At 37.4% G+C, this 16,984-nt stretch overlaps 1 protein-coding gene across 1 annotated transcript in view; it reads right to left on the minus strand.

Annotated features, from left to right (window-relative positions):
• Window positions 1-9,302, minus strand: part of LOC122073827 (ER membrane protein complex subunit 7 homolog) — a 26,899-nt gene extending 17,597 nt beyond the window's left edge. The window contains exons 1-2 of the mRNA XM_042638480.1: window positions 9,108-9,302; window positions 8,926-8,969 (exon numbers count right to left, since the gene is read on the minus strand). Of these exons, the coding sequence (XP_042494414.1) occupies window positions 8,926-8,969; window positions 9,108-9,196 (133 nt within the window). The 5' untranslated portion in view covers window positions 9,197-9,302. The remainder of the gene's footprint in view (window positions 1-8,925; window positions 8,970-9,107) is intronic.
• Window positions 9,303-16,984: the final 7,682 nt, after the last annotated feature.

The following is a 16,984-nucleotide window of genomic DNA, read 5'->3' on the forward strand; positions in this document are numbered from 1 at the left end:
GGGGGTGCAGGGAGGATGACACAAAATTTATTTAAATGTTAAAATAAAGAAGAAAAAACATAAGAATCAAGATTTAAAGGGACGTAAAGAGATTTTCTCAAGGTCGAACACAATCAAAGCCCAAGCCCAGACCAGTAAACCAGAAATTCAATTTCAACTCATGGCCGACCAACCATGGTCCGAAATTTCAATCGAAGCAGCTGAAATTATTCAAGAAATTTTTAGTTTGGACAAAGGCTGACTCACTAGGTATGCAAATTTTCAATTAAATTTCAATCGAAGCAGCTGAAATTATTCAAGAAATTTTTAGTTTGGACAAAAGCTGACTCACTTGGTATGCAAATTTTCAATTAAATTTCGGGCCAAATTTTTTTTGGTCCGACTTAATTTCATTATTGTTTTGATTGAAACAATATAAATCAAGTGCATACAAAAGCACTGTCTCGATCGAATTTCGACCTATTGTGAGTTCAAGTGATTTTCCTGTCAGAGGGAGAGAAAAAAAACTAGATTTGGTATTTTTGGCCAAATCACCTACACTTCTCGATGGAACAAAGTGTTGGGGACCACTACAACGCATCTACAATAATGATTTGTTGCATTTGAGGAAGATTTGTGCAAGATTCACACTTAGATGTCTACCCCCTTTTTTTGGTAATGAATGTATACCCCCCCCCCCCACCCCCCCAACCCACAAAAGGAAAAAAAAAGGTTTTGAGCCTTCCCAGAACTCTATGTGGCACTGACATAGAGTTAAAGGATTCGAAGGGGTGTTTTAACCTTGGTTGTACATTTGTACTTGCTTACTTGCAACACCTGTACAATTGTACTTGTACTTGTAACACTTGACATTGTGTAACATTAGATGGTTTTTCTTGATTCCTGATGCATATTTCAGTTGTTTTCATTAAATTTTGTGTTTTCTAATACTACATTGTGTAGAATACGCTATATTTGAGAAGGCATATAACAGGGCATGACGTACATTACCAATCTAAGGTACGAGACCAAATTACCATTTTTGGTGTAATTTTTTACAACATAAAGGTTCCAACATGTTTGGAGATGCTTAAGTAGGGTTTCCCAGAGGTTTCAAGCCAAAATATGACCATTTGACCCACCAAAATGGATAAACAAAGTGATCAGCCAAAACATGCAAAGTTTTGGTCAAATCTCTATCAAAACCCAAAAAAAAAATTTCGGTCTCAACCATGAACCTTGCAACCAACCAAAAAAAAAAAAAAAAATCAAACGGGCACCAGATCCATTCAACTCCATGATACAAAATAACTAACTACGAAGCACCGAAACCATTGTCTTAGTAACAAGAAAATGCCCCAACCATATCAACACAAAATTTATATCCCCAAAATACATAGCCTTCCCAACAAGTGCTAATGAGCAGGTTGCATATGAGTGACTGGACCAGAATGACCCAATCTGGGAACCCAGACCGAGAGGAGCCAGGTCTAAACCGGGTTTCTCTAATGTTTCCAGGGCTATTCTTGTAATCTTTAATTAATTTCATTTTATATTAGAAAGTAAGATATATAGCATATTAGTTTCCTTGTCTAAGTTGTTTCAGTTATGGATTTTTTATTTTATTTTATTTTATTTTATTTTTAATTCTATCCATGTAGTTATCATCGATCCTTAAAGATGGAAGAAATGAAATTTAAGATTTTCCACATGGGTTGCGAGTTGCATGCATGTGCTGTTTGCCGGACTCAGTAGATGGCTGCTACTTCCCTCCTCTGATCTCTCGAATCACGTGTGAACCTTTTGTTCTTCTCCTTCCTTCAGAATTTATTCTATTCTTCTACCTATTCTCTTTTTCATGAGTTTCTTCAACTTCTTCATGGTACCCTGCACCTGCGGTACTAACAGCCCCACATAACCAAATCAATATTTCTTTTGTAACTTCTCCTTTCTTCCTGAAAGTTGGTATGCTGATTACTCTCCAGGAGCTGATTCTGCCTGCATAGTTTAGATTAAATATATTGCGTATAAAGTGAGTACAATAGCCAAGTTCAGGCCTGGAGTGGTGACTTCCGCCAGACCCAGTTGAGGCAAATGACAACATTTTAATACCTGAGCTTTTTGGATCTGTTATTGAGTGCTTCTTAGAGGACTGGGAGTGATTTTCAGCCTGAAATTTCAGGTCAGTCCAACACCTGTGGAGGGAGTTCAGAAAATCCTGGTTTACCGTCCTCAATATTCTTATTATGAGGAAGTTCTTCTTCTCATTCCATCACAAGGATAGGTAATGTTAAAATCCCACAAAAGCCCCTGATTCCGGCCTTTAATCTGTTTTATTCCCACTTCATTTTAAAACCCTTCTTTTTGAATTCCTTCTACTGTTTGGTCCTTTCATCCTTTCATTTGTTTACTTTACTCTTGAGATGCTGAATTGTTTCTAAATTATGAAATTTCTACTCTCCCTCATACTTGTATTTTTTCACTTGGGTAGGCCCATAGTGAGTCAGTGACCCCCCAAAAAAAAATTTGTAACCTAGGGTTGTATTAGATAAAGAATCACCACCATCCTGATCAAATAAAAGCTGAACCCAACCAAAACAACAGGACAACCTCTGGTATCTGCAGCTTTAACCTTGACAGGAATCTAAGAGAGGAGGGTTTAGAAAAGTAAAGAAGTGAAATATGGAATTTCATGCAGGAAGAACTTGATCACATCCAGTTCCAATTCTAATCCTAATACTCTAACGCATTACTATCAGTCTACCACTCCACTTCTAAATTGTTTGCCAGATTCCGATCCATATGCAGGGACAGAGGAAGCATCCGAAGCGCACCCCATCTAGGGCACTACCACACTCGGATTTACGGACGAAATTATTAGGGCCCAATTCATATGAACTTTTTTTCTTTAGGTGAATAATTCATAAAATTTACATCCAAACATAAAAATCCAAACATAACAAAGCATCCTAATATTTAGGGCTGAGAGCTTCTACGTATTTATCTGAAAGTAAATGTATCACAAATGAACCTTACAGAAGGATATCCAACAACCTGCATGAGATTTTCTTACATTTATATTTGAATAAATATAATTAAGGGCAAGTTGCACAAGCCTTAATATGGTAATACATATATAAAAAAAAATTAAAAAAAAAAGAAGAAGAAAAAGATAGTTGCTGTGAATTCTATGATGCATGGTTCCCATTTAGCAGACTACATGTCCCTCAACCAAAAACTTCTAGAATATTTAATGCTTTCATACCCACTGAACGAGCTGCTCAATACATAGGTGTTTCCTTCCATCTTGGTTAGACAATTACAAAGGGAAGGGGTCGTAGTGCACTAGCTCATTATCCGAAACCAATAAATAATTTTTTTTTTTTTGGACAAATAAAAGAATTCATTACCAAGAGGAAAAACAAATTCAAGGGAGGAAGGGCCGAAAAGGGGCAAGCCCTCAAGGGCAGAGGGGGAAAGAATAGGGAAAAACCCTACAGCAAAAGCCAGCTAGCCAGCAGGAGAAAAGAAAAAGAAAAAAAGGGGGAACATCATGGGGTGGGGGGAGAAGGATGGAGGAAGTCCTCAGGAGACAACAATGAGCTTGTTCCTTGGGGAGTTGCAGACTGGACGATGGCACAGGCAGCCAAGTTTGGAGCTAATCTCAAAGAAGATGGCTTTCCAAATCCTGCCAAAAGAGCAGGAGGTGGGAGTCCATCTTTTAAGGTTTCGCTACCTCCAAATACGGGAGATGGTTACACCAAAAGAAAGCTTACCAACAGTGTCACAGATGCTAAGACCCTAGAAAGTCATATCAACCCCAGATCCATTCTCGAAAAAGGGGCAGGTTGGTTCTGTTGGAAGGCCAATAGGTGGAAAGGACCCTCTTCCAAACCGAGGTAGAGAAGGGGCAGGAGAAGAAAAGGTGATCCGCACTTCTAGTTCCATTCCAACATAGGCAGCAGGAGGAAGGGACCTGAATGTGGTGGGAAATGATGAAATACTACGTGGGGAGGCAATTGGAGATACCACGTCAGGTAGTGAAACTGTGACGGGGAATGTGCCCCTTGAACCAAATGATGTTGAGCCAAGGCATTAGAGGGCCTTCGGACCGAATGAATTCCCAAGCAGAGGCAGAGGTGAAGAGACCCAAGGGGGAAGGAAGCCAGATGATTTTATCTTCCCTACCTCTATAGCCAAGAGGGATGGGGATAAGAGAGGACCAGAGGTCAACAAAGGGTAATGTAAGAATGGATTTGACAACCAAACCAGACCCAAGACTGCAGGAAAGTTAAACCAAAGAACAACCAATAACCCCTGATTGTTTTGACAGCAGTAGAACCTTGAAAACAAACTTGAAAGAAATAAGAAAGCTTGAAGAAAACCTCCTGCACTTCACGCCGCAAGGAGTCGCTTGGATCAAACACCAAACCCTTCTTCTTTGATCAAACACAAAGAACCTTCATAGAGGAGAAACACAGTAGCATCTTTTTTTGTTCATATAATCGTCTCTTTATGATGAGAGCTCTCCTTTATTTATAATAATAATGGGGTTACGAGAAAATAAAAACTAACTTTAGTTTCCAAAAACTGAAATAAGAAACAAAAATTAGAAACTCACCTAATTACCAAACCTAAAATTAGAAACTTACAAAATAGAAAGTCCTTTAGTTACAAAAACTGGAAATAGAAACTAACTTATGACTGAAAATTAGAAACTAACTAGGTACTAAAATTAGAAACTAAATAACCCCATCTAAAAAGGAAACTAAAGAAAAAGGAAAAATCACTGAATCCCGTATGTAACCATAGAACCCCTAGTTTAGACTCATAAAAGTAGCCCAATACACTCCAAACCACATGGACTGAAGCCCAACACGTATACAACCCAACCCTAAGCTTATTCCTAATAAAACAAACCTAGTTTGGTGAAGAATCTGCATCAACTCTCCCCATCTTGAAAAAATTCGTCCTCAAATTTTGCCGTGATGAGGTGGGAACATGTGAATAGCAGCTGTAACTATTCCCAAACATAATTCTGGTTGCTTGTGAGCTTGTGGAATGTAGTCTTCAAGGCGTGGGGCTTTCTCTTCGAAGAACCATGATGGCATAACAAAATCTGTATGTTCGACCTCTGGATTGATACCAATTGTGAATGTTGTATGCATAGAGTCATCAATGTTGGTAACCTTCTCATCAAGGGAAGGAGGAACAAGCTCTTCTTTTTCATCATGAATCCCAAAGACTTGTTGTGGAGTGCTTTCAATCACTACCTCATCTTCCACTGCTTTAGTCTTGTCTACCATGCTCTCTTCAATGTAGAATCCTTCAGTGGAGTCTTCTTCCATGGTTTCAGTCACCAAGACATTACTAATCACATGAATGCCATAAGGGCCATCATCATTAGTGTCTTCCATATCATAGTCATATCCACCATCATCATCATCATCCAAAGGATAAGGGTAAGGAGCTAACTCATCTTCCTCATTGGAGCCTTCAATCTCAGCTACTGCATTAACCATCTGCTTATGTGGGCAAGACTTAGCAAAATGTCCTACCTCTTGGTAATGGAAACACTGTACCTTATTACTACCTATCATGGGTGTCTTTCCTTTATGATCAACTCGTGGAGGAAAAGTGGACTTTGGAGGTACTGAGCTACTAGGTTTAATAGCTGAAAAATTCTTCTTTACCTCCCCAGCTTGGAACCCAAACCTTCTAACTGACTGTGCTAGAAGCTCCTCTGCTCGTAGGGCCTTGTCAAAACAATCCCTCACTGAGTGCACTTCAACAACTCCGATACCCCTATTGATTTCAGCTCGCAATCCCAGTCGAAACTTGTTCATGTACTCGACAACAGTCATAGACCCTTGACGAAGAGAGTTCAGCTGGTCTTGTATGCGAGCTTTGAAGTTGCGTGGCAAGTATTTATCTGATAACTCAAGCTTCATCTCCTCCCAACTAGTAAGTTCTCTACCACAGTCCTCCAATTCATACTCATACGTTCTCCACCAATCACGAGCAGCCTCAACTAGCTTACCACGAGCTAGTTTTAATTTTCATTCCTCAGATAGGTCATAGTAGTCAAAGTAGTTATCCAATACAGCTATCCAACCATAAAACAACTGGGGGTCATGTCTACCATCAAACTCCTTCAAATCAAGCTTGACTTTCTGTGAATCCCTTAGAACCTCTGATGTGTAGGACGTTCATTCTCAAAATAACCCCTAATGTGTTCTTCTAAAGTAGGTTTCTCTGAAAGAACCCTTTGTGCTGCTCTCAAATTAGGGATAGGTCTCATGTTAGCAGACTGTGCAGTTAAATTCAATGGTGCTTCTCCCACTTCGGGTATTGTATGTGAATCACCGGTAGGTTGTTGTGGTTGGGTCTCCACAGCCAACAACCTTGCATTCAGACCAGTCCGCAAAGCTTTCCGTTCAACCTTCAATTCAGTTCTCCATTTCTGTAGAAACTCCATAATAGAAGCTAAGGTGGGGGTGTTGTTCTCAGCCATGCTCTGATACCACTTAATGTAGGAATGGATTTGACAACCAAACCAGACCCAAGATTGCACGCCGCAAGGAGTCGTTTGGATCAAACACCAAACCCTTCTTCTTTGATCAAACATAAAGAACCCTCATAGAGGAGAAACGCAATAGCATCTTTTTTTGTTCATAAAATCGTCTCTTTATGATGAGAGCTCTACTTTATTTATAATAATGATGGGGTTACAAGAAAATAGAAACTAATTTTAGTTTTCAAAAACTGAAATAAGAAACAAAAATTAGAAATTCACCTAGTTACTAAACCTAAAATTAGAAACTTACAAAATAGAAAGTCCTTTAGTTACTAAAACTGGAAATAGAAACTAACTTATGACTAAAAATTAGAAACTAACTAGGTACTGAAATTAGAAACTAAATAACCCCATCTAAAAAGGAAACTAAAGAAAAAGGAAACAAATCACTGAATCCCGTATGCAACCTTAGAACCCGTAGTTTAGACCCATCAAAGTAGCCCAATACACTCCAAACCATATGGACTGAAGGCCCAACACGTATACAACCCAACCCTAAGCTTATTCCTAATAAAACAAGCATAGTTTGGTGAAGAATCTGCATCAAGGGGGAGGGGAGATAAGAAGGGACCATCCTTCAGGGGAGAGGATGGACTCCAGGGGGAGGATTTAGACAAACCCGAGCAGTAGATGGAACAGGGAGTAACCTGGGAGAGGAGGATACCTGAGGGGTGCCAAAGGTCAAGCCAAAGGGAGAAGGAAGATCCACTGTCAATGACATAGGAAAGAGCTTTCAGGGCTAGGGGCCTAAAGCTGAGAATTTTATGGCAGATCAGGAAGCATCTGAGGATGAGGACACAGACCAGAAGGTATCAAATTTTATGAGGGAGGAGTATACCTAGGAGACCCAAATACTTGGGAGCTTGGAGACAATTTTTCAGATGAGCTTAAGGTTGCCGACCTCATTGGCCTTAGCAGTTTGTCTCAACCCCAAGCCTCCTTCCGATTTGGGGCGACAAACTTTAGACCAGCTCATGGGATGGAGGAATTTGGAGGGCTCAGCTCCTTTCCAGAGGAAGGAACAGAAAAGAGAGTCAATGGACTTGGAGATGATGGAGCGGAGGATGAAGATGCCAGACCAATAGAGATGTAAAGATTGAAGGACCAATTGGATAAGCACGAGATCGCCCACATAAAAGAAGAGCTTACCTTTCCACAGTTGGAGCTTTTTCCTCAAAAGGAAAAGCAAGGGGTAGCATTAGTGGGCGAAAAGGCGGGAGGAGATCAAAAGGAGGCCGAGATATTTGACAGGAAGAGAACTGAGGGAGAAGCCGGTGAGGGAAAGGAGGAGGGCTTGTCTCTCGACAAAGACGTCGGAAAGGAAAAGGCTGGATTTGAGAAGGTTGATACGAAGACCCGAGAGGGATTCAAAGAGGAGGGAGGACATAATGAAGGAGATGGAAGAAGAGTAAGCTTTGGGAAAATCAAGAGGTCGTCCGAAAAAGCGAATAGGTAAGCCCAAGAGATTTGCATTTGGAGATAGAAGAGATGAGGTGCTGATCCGTGGAGGATTTGATGGAGCGGGAGAACACATCAAGAACTAAACAGAAAAGGAAGGGGGAGGAGATGCAGGAATGGATTGGTCTATCTCATAAAGAGTTTTGAAGAGGTGGAGTCAAAGTCATTAAAAAATTAGGCTGGTGGTATCAACTTCGCTTTCTGGAATCAAGGGACAATATTTTCTGCACAAAATTTCTCATTTTTCAAGCCAACAAGCACCTCTCTACATAGTTACTTGGCTTTGGTTTGTCTAACAACACCTGTGATCATGAGAAACAAACAGTAGATGAATCAAGAACCCAATTCTAAACACCCTATGGTAGAAATGACATCATCAGGAGTTCAGGAATCTGAGGGTCTACTGGAAAATCAAGGCGGCTGGAACATCTAAGATATCTACGGTAACAGCAATTAGGAATAAGTCATGACGCGATCATCAGATATGGACATGAGGTTATGTTAATTTTCATTTACTGCTAGCTTTCTTACTTTTCTTCATGATGTCATTAGTTTTATTCTGTTGACACAAAAGCCTGTTGGACATGGTTAATTCACAATAAGGAAATAGCAAAATGATCAATACAGTCATGGAATGAAACCCCTAACATTCGTGTGCCGCTTCAACAAACTTCAGATGCTGGAGTGTAAAACCCATAACTTCTCCCATGTAAAGCTCAAATCATACAAAGGCTTTATTTTAACATGTTTCTGATACTAAAGTTCTAATTGAATCAACTAGTGCTAATCGTATCTAGTGGAATATGGGCAATAATGTGCTACTTCGCAATTTCGAATTCACACAGTAGAAAAGAAAGAAGAACAATAAACAATTTAAGAGTTAGAAAAGAAGAAAGAGAACGAAAGCTTACTTTCGACCTTAACCCGGCCACTAATGGTGTAACCTTCGGTGGACCTGCAAAATCCACAATTCAAACAGAGATTCCATCAGTGCCATGAAAAATCCCAATCATCAACAAATAAGGACCTTTCGCCGAGAAATTTGTAAGGGAAACAATAAATATTAGGGTTAAGGAAAGGTCATAATCAATACCCAGATGTAATCGCTATTGTTGAAGGAAGGAGACAGAAGCACAAGTGCAGAAGAATCGAAATACATGTTAACTGCTTGGATCTCTCCATCGTTGCGAGGTACTGTAGTTGTTGATGTGAGATCTTCGACTCCTCGCCAGTAAACCTCCCGTCTCAGGCTCTTTGCTTCTTTTTTTCTTTGAACCTCTGTGACATTTACCCAAAAAATAAAATAAAATAAAATAAAAATCTATTTCAGTTATTTTTGGACCAGTGGCCATATGGTCCAACCAAAATAGAACCAAGCAAAGGCTCATCAGTTTCTGTTAAAGAATTCTTTTCGAGAGCTTCTATATCCATGTATCCTTAGTGAGGACTTCTATATAGTTTGTAAGGTAATTTATAACACCACCCCCTTGAGGAATGCTAATATTATAGGGACATTCCCTCTCTTTCACCAAATTAGACTTGGACCCTTTGTCGTCAGTCTCTGTTAAGTGATGCTTTGAAATGACACTTTAGCCCTTGTGAGTAAAACACCCTTATTATATTATACCAAAAATACCCTTCTATTCACCCTTACCTCTTTTATCACTTTCTCTCCATCATTCCTTCTTTCCCTACCTACAACTTATGAGTCCGACGAGATCCAGACTACCCTAGTTGTTGTTGCCAGCGAGTTGTGCTCATTCCGTCGCCGGTGAGTGGTGCACTTCCCATCGCTGCCATCTTAGGTTGCCGATGAGAAGGTTTGGTTATTTTTTTTTTTCTTCTGTTTTTCATCCTAGGTCGTCACTCTGTTACAAGTTCAATTTTAAGGGCAGACCAAAGGATCAAAAGGAACTTGTGGTGCAATTGATTCCATTTTCTCATTTCAGTGGACAACAACTTTTTTGAAATGGTAATCAGACGCCCCCTCTTCTACTTCCTCAAAGATTGATTCATTTTTCTCATTTGGTGAATCTCCAAACGCATTTCCAGAATAACCCTTTACTTTTTCATCATGCAAAGCAGAGGATCCACACCCTGGATCAGAATTGACCTTCTGCATTTCATTTCTTCTTCTTGATAGTTGGTATAGCTAGTAACATTTTCTAAGTCTATGCTAGCTCTTGAGTAGACTCTATTGCTGAGAATAAGAGTCTATTTTGACCTATTGTTTTTTATTTTTTATTTTTTCAAAATTAAAATAAGATGTTGGGTTCTGGTTGTTTTATGTTTTATGGTAGTGAAAAATCAAACGAGGTTTTTTCATTGAAATTTCTAATGGTGGTTGATACTTGTTTTTATTTTTTCCTGACTGAGGTTTATGGTAGGGATGGATTTGGGTTCTCCAGATACGAGATTGGAAGAGATTAATATACTCAGAAAGAGGAAGGTTCCTTTTCTGTTGGAAAACTAGACCTTAATCTTGCAGTGACTAGAGAAGAAGGGAGTGATGCTTATGGCCATGAGACGGTTACAGTGGATTTGAATCTGCAGAGGAAACATGGCTCCCCATTCTTTCCTACTGGTGTACGGTGTAAAGACTCAAATTCCTTTTCCATGAAATCCAGTTTGCCTGGGAGGACTAAATCTGAACATGATGAGGTTGGGGAAAAATCTATTATTCATGATCCAGAGGGCTTGTAGTCCCCATCAAAGGACAAGCATTACCAAGGTGAAACTAGGTCCTTATCTCACAGTCCCTTTGGTATATCTTCATACCCAAATGACTCAGAAATGTTGCCGAATGAAAGAAATGAATATCAAAGATAAAAGCATCGAAAGGTTAAGAATCATATTGCAGTAAAGAAAGCCAAAGCTGTTATTTTTTCTTTGGGCGAGCAAGAACACAAGGGCAATTTCAGTACTCCATTATTTTTAAGGGCAAAATGGTATTTAGAAAAAAAAAAATGAACTGCTGATGTCAGCATTCTTGGTATATTCTGTGACACTGACTAAATACAAGGGGTTCGAGTTTAATTTGGTGAAAGAGAGGGGATGTCCCTCTAATATTGGCATTCTCTAGGGGGTGGCGTTGTAAATTACCCTATTTTGTAAGAAACATAATTTAGGCAATAAGTATAAGACTTTGACAAACACTTAATAAATATTATTAATTGAATAATGAGAGTAACACTTACAGTTCAAAGTGATGATGCAGAAATGTAAACAGAAGATCTCCAAAACAGGTAGAGTTGAGTCGTATCAAAATACTCTCCTTAAGGTATTTGAACACCCCGTATATATATGCACCCGGGTCGACCACACGTCTTCACCTCCAAGATAAATCAACTCTCCAAACACTTAAGGTGCAACTCCAATAAGTGTTTTCCACAGGGAAGAACTAAGGTTATACTCAGAATTTATATTGTGTATGAAAAATAGAAAACGGAGTGTTTTGGGGAAAAACAGAGATTGTTTATCTGCAAAATACTAAGTAAAACGTTGACAGAGAGCACTTTCACTCATCAGAGTGTATTCCAAAACATTAAGAGAGAGCAATCTCGTTTGGACTTCTTTTATTGTATAGGAGAAGGTGTATGTATACGTAGAGGTACATGTATGTATGTATATAGGTGCATGTCTAATACCAATGGGTTTATGAAATTAATGTATAGGTACGTATGGGTAAATGAGTTCTTTCATGTATACAATGTATGGGTGCTTGCATATATTCTAAATTTGAAATTCAAAAATTCAAATTCGACTTTTGTATAAAAAGATATATCTCTTGACACCCACATGCACACCCAGAACCGTACCCGACCTGTGGCCAAGGTTACGACTCTGTGCATGCGCGATTCAAAAGCACCCCAGGAACCCCCCCACACACACATGATAAGGAAGAGTTCCTCTCCAAAGGGCTTGCACCCTTAAGAAACTATCCTTCTTATATACCCCTCACACCTTTCATCCACAACAATATGGGACTAAACTTTGTGAAAAGTTACTTTAACTCATTTTCAACTTGTTTTTACTTGTGTACAAACCATTTTCAAAAAGCAAAAAAATGGAGGAAAAGGGTTTTGACATTATTTGAAACTTGAATACTAAAGTAATTTTATATTTTATAATATAAAATCCAACAATTTCCCCATAATTTTAAAAAAATGCCGATAAACAGTCATAACACTGAGCATATTAAACATAGTAGGACACGTCGTTGTAGGTGTCTTCAGGACTTGAACCTACACTAGGTCTAATGAATTACGCTACAGAGTACGAGTGAAGTCAGGCTTCTTTAACCTTTCCTCTTCGTCGTAGCTGGCTAGCTCACCATCTATATCCTACCAGTCAACATTCGGTAATTCCCTTTTCATGACAAAATTGGACATTTGTTTCAGGCCTTATCCTCTATCTTGGTCTCATAGATGTTTAGAGAATTCACATTGAAAATTCTCATAAGTAGGCAGCCACACCTCATACACCCACTTAGGTCAGAGCGTAATATGCACCACAGTTAACACATCCCCATTATTTATGAGATTTCGCTTGATTAAGAGTTTATAACTCATCCTCTTTTCTTTGTGGTGGAACTACTTTCCCATCTAACCAGAATGAACATTCAATTAGTAGTACTAGATAGGTCATCTAGTGACTTCGTTTGTACCTTTTGAACCTAATTCAGGATTTTACCTCTTCACATAGGTTGGGTGTCCATCATATGACCTATGACACATGTTTTAAGCTCATTCCTTTAGGTGAATCATGAATAACATTTGTAGGAATTGGCTTTGTGAACATATCTGCTAAGTTGCTTTATGATTTCACAAAATCTATAGCTATAATTCCTTCATTTATATATTACCTTACAAAGTTGGCCTGAGACGAATATGTCTCCTTTTTCCATTGTATACTCTGCTCTTTGCTTTAGCTATTGCTGCCTGACAATCACAATGAAGTGATATGGAAGGCATTGGTTTAGGCCACAATGGAATATCTGCCATTAAACTTCTGAGCCATTCAGCTTCAGTTCTGACATTTTCTAAAGCTATAAATTCTGCTTCCATGGTGGATGCTGTACCATAGGACTGTTTTACTGATTTTCATGAAACCGCTCCACCTCCTAGTGTGAACACATATCCACTAGTTGCTAAGGATTCATTTGTGTCTGATATCCAATTAGCATCACAATAACCTTCTAAAACAATAGGATTTCCACTATAGTGAAGTCCATAATTTATTGTACCTTTTAAATATCTCATTAGCATGTCAAGGGCATGCCAATGCTCTTTGCTTGGATTGTGAGTTTGTTAACTCAGTTTTCCAATTACTAATGCAATATCAGGCCTAGTTAGTACAATTCATCAAATATGAAACATAGCCTATGATTTGTGAATATTTCTTTTAATTTACAGGTTCACCCAAATACTTTTGTAAATGGCATCTCATCTCTAAATGTGTCTTTATAATAGGTGAGTCAAAATAACTATACTTTTTAAGCATGTTCTCAACATAATGTGCCTAAGATAAAATTATCACTCTTCCTCTTCCCATATCTTTTTGTATCAAAGTTGGACATAAGCAATTTTTTAGTTTGATTAACTATGTCCAAACATGTACCCATTATTAACATATCATCCACATAAAGTAAGATGAAAACACCTTTATCAAGATGGAATTTGATGTATAAACATCCTTCGGCATCATTCACAATAAAACCACTTGATAGTAGTACCATATCAAGTTTTCCATGCCATTACTTTGGCGCTTATTTTAAGCCATACAAAAACTTAACAAGCTTACACACTTTATTTCCTTTTCCAAGAACAATATAACCTTCTGGTTGCTTAATATATATTTCTTCTTATAAGTCTCCATTTAGGAAAGTTGTTTTCACATCTATTTGGTGGATCACTTATGAGCACATTTATGTGTGAAATCTAGTGTAGTAAAACATGCATTTTATATATTTAGAATGGAGCTACCTTGGGTTAAATATTTGCAAGACCTTAAGGACTATCGGACACTATATCTCCAATTTTACACGTAAAGAGGTCCTATTTCTTTTCATGGTTATAAAGAAGATGAAATTCTGAGCAAGACGGACGTGTTCAATTCAAAGTACACATTCGTTTGGTCAACCGTACAAGTGATTATTCTTTTCAGGCCAAAAAAAGAATAATGGATCAGAACTGAACCGAGATGCAGAACCAGCTCGTTTGCAGTTGTTTCAGAGGTACAAGGAATATTCTAAATGCCAATAAGGATTGATGAACCACATCCTTAAGTGATTGAAGATTCGTTTTTTGTAACAACAACTACCTAGCGTAGTTGGTGAATTGTGGTGTGCAAAATCCCTCTCTTATTAAGAGGTCTCAAGTTTGAACCTCTTAACTATCGATTTGTTGAGATTTTTTTTAAATATTTTCTCTCTCCTATTCATCACTTAAAGGGGGTCGGCCAAAGGGTTTCTTATGCAAGAGGAGAGAGAAATAAGGAAATAAAGAGAAAAATAGAAAAAATGGAGAAAAATAGGAAAGGAAAAAATAATTAAAAAAAATCGTCCAAGATGCTACCCACGTTTGAAGAAGAGAGAAAAAAAAAAGAAAAATGAAGCAAAATCGTTGGAGATTCCTTACTTCCTACAATTCTATATCTTCTCTCTCCTCCACCTCATCAACAAGATAAAAAAATTTTTTTTTTTTTTAGAAGCTAAAATCGTTAGCTTCCCTCCCCCATTCTCTATATAATAGAATTAACACAAGGGGAGGATGTACTTCATTCTTCTTCTAGGGTTTTTTCTTTGTTGCTTTATCTCTTTCTCTAGCTCTAGTTCTAGGTTTATGCTTTAAACACTTTTGTAAGTTCTTTTTATTCAATTAATGCAAGCACTTTTGTTTTTTATTCAGTCTCTTATTTTTATTGTTTAAGTAATTGAAGTTTCAATTTTTAAGTTCTAATTCTAGGCTTAGTTCTAAGGTGACAAGAACAAACTATGAAGCATGTCTTTTAAGTTCAATTTTTTTTCTTCAAATTTATTTTCTCTAGTACTAGAAATTTCAAATTTGGTTTATTCCAGATCAGGTTTTTAGTACTGGTAGTATCTCAAATCGATCAAGTTTTCAATTCAAGAGTTGAAGTTCAAGTGAGTAGGCTCCTTCAGTAATCTTCTCTCCCCCCTCTCATTCCCTCTTCTGGCTACCCTTTTTTTCTTAATTTAGGATTTTTCTTCATTGTTTTTTAATTGCATGGGTTTCAGTAATCTTCTCTCCCCCCTCTCATTCCCTCTTTTGGCTACCCTTCTTTTCTTAATTTAGGATTTTTCTTCATTGTTTTTTAATTGCATGGGTTATTCATTTTCAGTTATTTATTCATTTAATTTTTATTGTATGGCTTGCGTCTTTAAATTCTTAGATGACGAATGGTTATGACGTTATTTTAGATACATATGTTTAGGACGGTAATTAGAATTAGATCACAATCATTAATCGGTTCATTTTCGCATTATTAAAAGAAACAAAAAAATAAAGTGGCTGCTCTCCCTGTGTTTGACCCATAGCTATACTAATCCGTACGCTTGTGGTTACATTTTAAAATCTTAAACAATGACCAAATTATATATGGAAGCGACAACAATCATAACTCTTATAGTAGTGATTCTAGGTATTGGAGAAAAAAATGTCAAAATAATCAATGTTTTTATTTTATCTAAATCCCTTAACTACAAGTCTAGCCTTAAACTTATCAAGTGATTTATTCGGTTTTAATTTCTTTCGAAATATCCACTTAGTGTCTAACACTTTAGACCTTAGGGCCAAGTCAACTAATTTCCAAATATGATTGGACAAAATAGAATTTATCTCATTTTATAGCTTCCTTCCAAAATACTGCATCTTGAGATGTTATAGCCTCCAGCTAATTTCCAAAATACTGCATCTTGAGGGCCAAGTCAACTAATTTCCAGCGGATTCATTTATATATCAGGAAAGCTGATGGCGATGGAGTAGGCCCGTATGTCAGCCCGTTTGTAAGAGGGTTCTTGTCTACAATATAGACAAGTCAATCATAATCTGAATAAATAAACTTCTTTTATCTCTTATTCCTCCTTAATTGACTTGCTCCATTTTCACTAGGTGTTGGATCAGATTCTTTTGACATATTTTCTCCTAAACTTAAATCATCACTATATTCCTTATTTTCTAATAAGCTTGTCTTAAAAGGAAATATATTTTCTGAAAAATCAACATCCCTGGATTCCACTATATTATTCTCTTCACATACTTCATATATGGTTTTAAGAACCATACAACGGTATGTAGAACTATGCTTTGCATATCCAATGAATACACAATTAAAAGTCTTATGACCAATCTTTCTTTTCTTTAGTTCTATTATTGCCACTTTAGCTAGGCAACCTCATACTTTTAAATGATTTAAACCAAGTTGTTTACCAAATCATAACTTAAATGGTAACATACCGGTCTTCTTGTGGGGTATCCTATTTAAAATATAACAAGCAGATAGAATTGCTTCCCCCCACAAGTTAAACGGTAATCCTGAATTAATTAACATGGAATTTATCATTTCTTTTAATGTTCGGTTCTTCCTTTCAGCTATACCATTTGATTCAGGTTGATAGGGAGGTGTAATTTAATGTATGATGCATACATTTCACAAAAGTCATTTATGCTAAAATATTATGAACCTGTATCAGTTATAAGTCTTTTGATTTTCTTTCCTAGTTGATTTTTAACTTCAGTTTTGTAAAATATGAAAGCATTTCCTATTTCATTATTAGAATTAAGTAAATAAATCATACTGTACCTTAAATAATCATCAATAAATGTCACAATATATTTCTTACCACCTCTTGATTCACAAGACTTAAAGTCACATAAATCACTATGTATAAGATCAAGAAGACCACTTTGTCTTGTTACAGATTTGTGAGGTTTTTTAGTAAACTTTGCT

The sequence above is a fragment of the Macadamia integrifolia genome, chromosome 3 (genome assembly GCF_013358625.1).
Source record: "Macadamia integrifolia cultivar HAES 741 chromosome 3, SCU_Mint_v3, whole genome shotgun sequence".
Lineage (NCBI taxonomy): Eukaryota > Viridiplantae > Streptophyta > Magnoliopsida > Proteales > Proteaceae > Macadamia > Macadamia integrifolia.